This window comes from Odontomachus brunneus, unplaced genomic scaffold (genome assembly GCF_010583005.1).
Source record: "Odontomachus brunneus isolate Ranch 3 - 2012 unplaced genomic scaffold, Obru_v1 Obru_scaffold_034, whole genome shotgun sequence".
Classification (NCBI taxonomy): Eukaryota; Metazoa; Arthropoda; class Insecta; order Hymenoptera; family Formicidae; genus Odontomachus; species Odontomachus brunneus.
In genome coordinates this window covers 1,444,654-1,447,503 of record NW_022639484.1, presented here as the reverse complement: position 1 = coordinate 1,447,503, position 2,850 = coordinate 1,444,654, and the positions used below count along the sequence as shown (strand labels likewise).

Genomic DNA, 2,850 nt, shown 5'->3' with positions numbered 1-2,850 from the left:
TTGCGATTCAGCAGCGATTCGCAGATGGAAATTCGGTCCATGAGGTTTTTTTGCGTTAACTCGTGTGGCACCCATACATCGAGCTTCTTTTTGTATCCAGCCTTATTCAAGTGGTTCCAAACGGTTTCTTGTGCAATGTTTAGCTCCTGGGCGAAAAAATCGAAACAGTGCTTACATGACGGTCGGACTCGACGATTTCCATTATTTTATCGACATTTTCGACAATTGGCCTTCCAGAGCGTGGTGCATCTTTGACATCAAAATTACCGGAACGGAATCGACGAAAATTGCGCGTGATTAGCTGTTACAGGGCCATAAATACTATTCACATTTTCAGCCGTCTGGCTTGCGTTTTCGCCTTCATCGAAGAAAAACTGTAAAATATGGCGTATTTTCTCTTTGCTGGTGTCCATCTTTGACGCGCGCTCAAACAATACTGAGTCAAACAATCACAAAACTGTCTCAGAAGTTTTTTTAGTATGAAATCTTATCTTTCTAACGCCATCTAGCGTAAACCAATCGCACTTATACAACGCGAGATACACATTATTAAAGCCATCTATTGGAAAAATAATGGATTTCTTTTTACTACACCTTATATAAAGTCAGCAAAATAAAAATTGTTAAAAACACGAAACAAATAGTAGATTTTGTCGTTTCAAAATTTGTACTAATTTGTACCACCAAAAAAGTATCAAAAATATATCTGCCGCTCCTTTAAAATAACCTCAATTTTGACCTCAGCTTCAAGAATAAAGCTTTCTGTTTCGATTATTAAGTACTAAATCAGTAAAATCAAATCAAATTTATTGCAATTTTCAGTATTTATTGTGCAGTATTTTGTACCATTAAAAATGATTTTGTACCTTGTTTTATTTATAAAAAATTGTTGTTCTGCTGACTTAATTTTAAGTTAACAGAGTAAATATAATTGAAAAACGGCAAATTGCAATAGATTTTATTGTTTCTGAATTTGTATTAATTTGTACTACCGAGAAAAATATGCAAATATTTCTGTTTACCCCTTTAAACAACCTCACATATAACCAATCTCAAAAATAAAATTTCTTTCTTTCGATTATTAAGAATTAAATCGATAGAATCAAATTATATTTGTTGCGTTTTTTATTACTCATTGTGTACTAGTTTGTACCATAAAAAATAATTTTGTACCTCGTACTATTTAAAAAAATATTGTGGTCCTGCTAACTTAATGTAAAGAGAACAAAATAAAAACTAGTAAAAAACGACAAGAAATGATAGATTTTATCGTTTTTGAATTTGTACTAATTTGTACCATCAATAAAAAGTGAAGAAATCGTGATCCTGCTATCTTTATATTAGGTTTAGATAAGGGAGGGGTTATTTAAAGGGGAAAATATAAAATTTTCGATTTATTTAGAATAGTACAAATTCAGTATTAATTGTGTGTATCATGGTTTATTTTTTTTTATTTTTTTTTTTTGATCCTGCTATCTTGATATCAAGTTAGCCACCATTTTTTTTAAAACGGCACGTGGTGCAAATTTTTTTGTGGTACAAAATAGTACAAAATGAGTACTAAAAAATGCGATAGTTCCAATTCGATTCTGCTCATTTGGTCCTACTAGCTTGAGAGAGGTGTTTTATGCTTGTTAAGCAGTCTGCTATATATTTCATTTCTTCCCATTCACTGTTTGTGGGGATAACACCATACCGTTTATTTATTTCTAGATAACGTATCACTATCTCTAAAAAGATATTTTTATAAGTAATATATATTTTTATTCAAGATAAGTATCCATGTATATCTTTTATATATATATATATATATATATATATATATATATATATATATATATTATGTACATTATATTATATACATATACATATACAGGGTTGGCAAAAAGTCCGGAAACGGTCAAATATCTCGAAAAGGATCAACTATAGCGAAAAATATGTAAGTAGCAAAGTTATAGGGCTTAATAAAATGTACCTAATGATGGCTAAAAATTTGACTTTGAGTGGAGAACGAAGGTTATACGAAGGTCAAATTGAATTTTTTAAATTGGATAATTTAATTTATACCTTATCTTTTCTTATGTTTGTTATCAAGATCTTTAGGGCCGGTTTCACCAACTACGATTAAGCTAACCGACGGTTAAAAGTAGCGGAGTAGCCGACACCTACGTCGTGGGTCTGCAGTTTATATAGATGGGCCTCTAAACGCTCCGTGACGCGTCAGTGGCAACAACGGCGGCGACGGCGGCGGCGTACGCCGAAAATCTCACAGTGACGGCGGCGGCGGCGGCGGCGTAGCGTGGCCGCAGATGTCTACTGTGGACGGGCCTGAGAACTAGAGATGGGCGATACAATCCAAAAGTATCGATACACCGTATCGAAACGTATCGTAAATACAAGTATCGATACGAAAAAAAATATCGAAGTTTTTGTATCGATATTGCCAATATCGATACTTGAATTGAAACATTAGGGGTGCGTTATTTCGGAAAATGGTATTTAGGAACTAACCCGTAAGGGCTCCGAGAACCAATACTGAGAGAGAGAGAGAGAGAGAGAGAGAGAGAGAGAGAGAGAGAGAGAGAGATTAGGGGTGTGTTCCGAAATAGTTTTTGGAAACTTTGGTTTTAGTTATAAGGTTGGTCGAACTGAAACTAACTTCGATATGTTCCGTGAACGATCAGCTGATTCACGCGATCAGTCCAAAATCTCCAATCATAAAGTCAATCGCGTGAATCAGCTGATCGTTTGCGGAACATATTTAAGTTAGTTTAAAGCATACCAACTTTATAACTAAAACCAAAGTTTCCGGAAACGATTTCGAAACGCAAGCCACAACGTTAGACGTAC

General features: G+C 34.3%; 2 protein-coding genes across 2 annotated transcripts in view; one reads left to right on the top strand and one right to left on the bottom strand.

Moving 5' to 3' along the window:
- Positions 1–2,466, top strand: part of LOC116843637 — a 15,755-nt gene extending 13,289 nt beyond the window's left edge. The window contains exons 2-3 of the mRNA XM_032814197.1: positions 1,877–1,939; positions 2,096–2,466. Of these exons, the coding sequence (XP_032670088.1) occupies positions 1,877–1,939; positions 2,096–2,144 (112 nt within the window). The 3' untranslated portion in view covers positions 2,145–2,466. The remainder of the gene's footprint in view (positions 1–1,876; positions 1,940–2,095) is intronic.
- LOC116843631 (uncharacterized protein YJR142W-like) overlaps positions 1–2,850 on the bottom strand; it is a 78,553-nt gene that overhangs the window by 5,127 nt on the left and 70,576 nt on the right. The gene's annotated exons all lie outside the window — the stretch shown is intronic.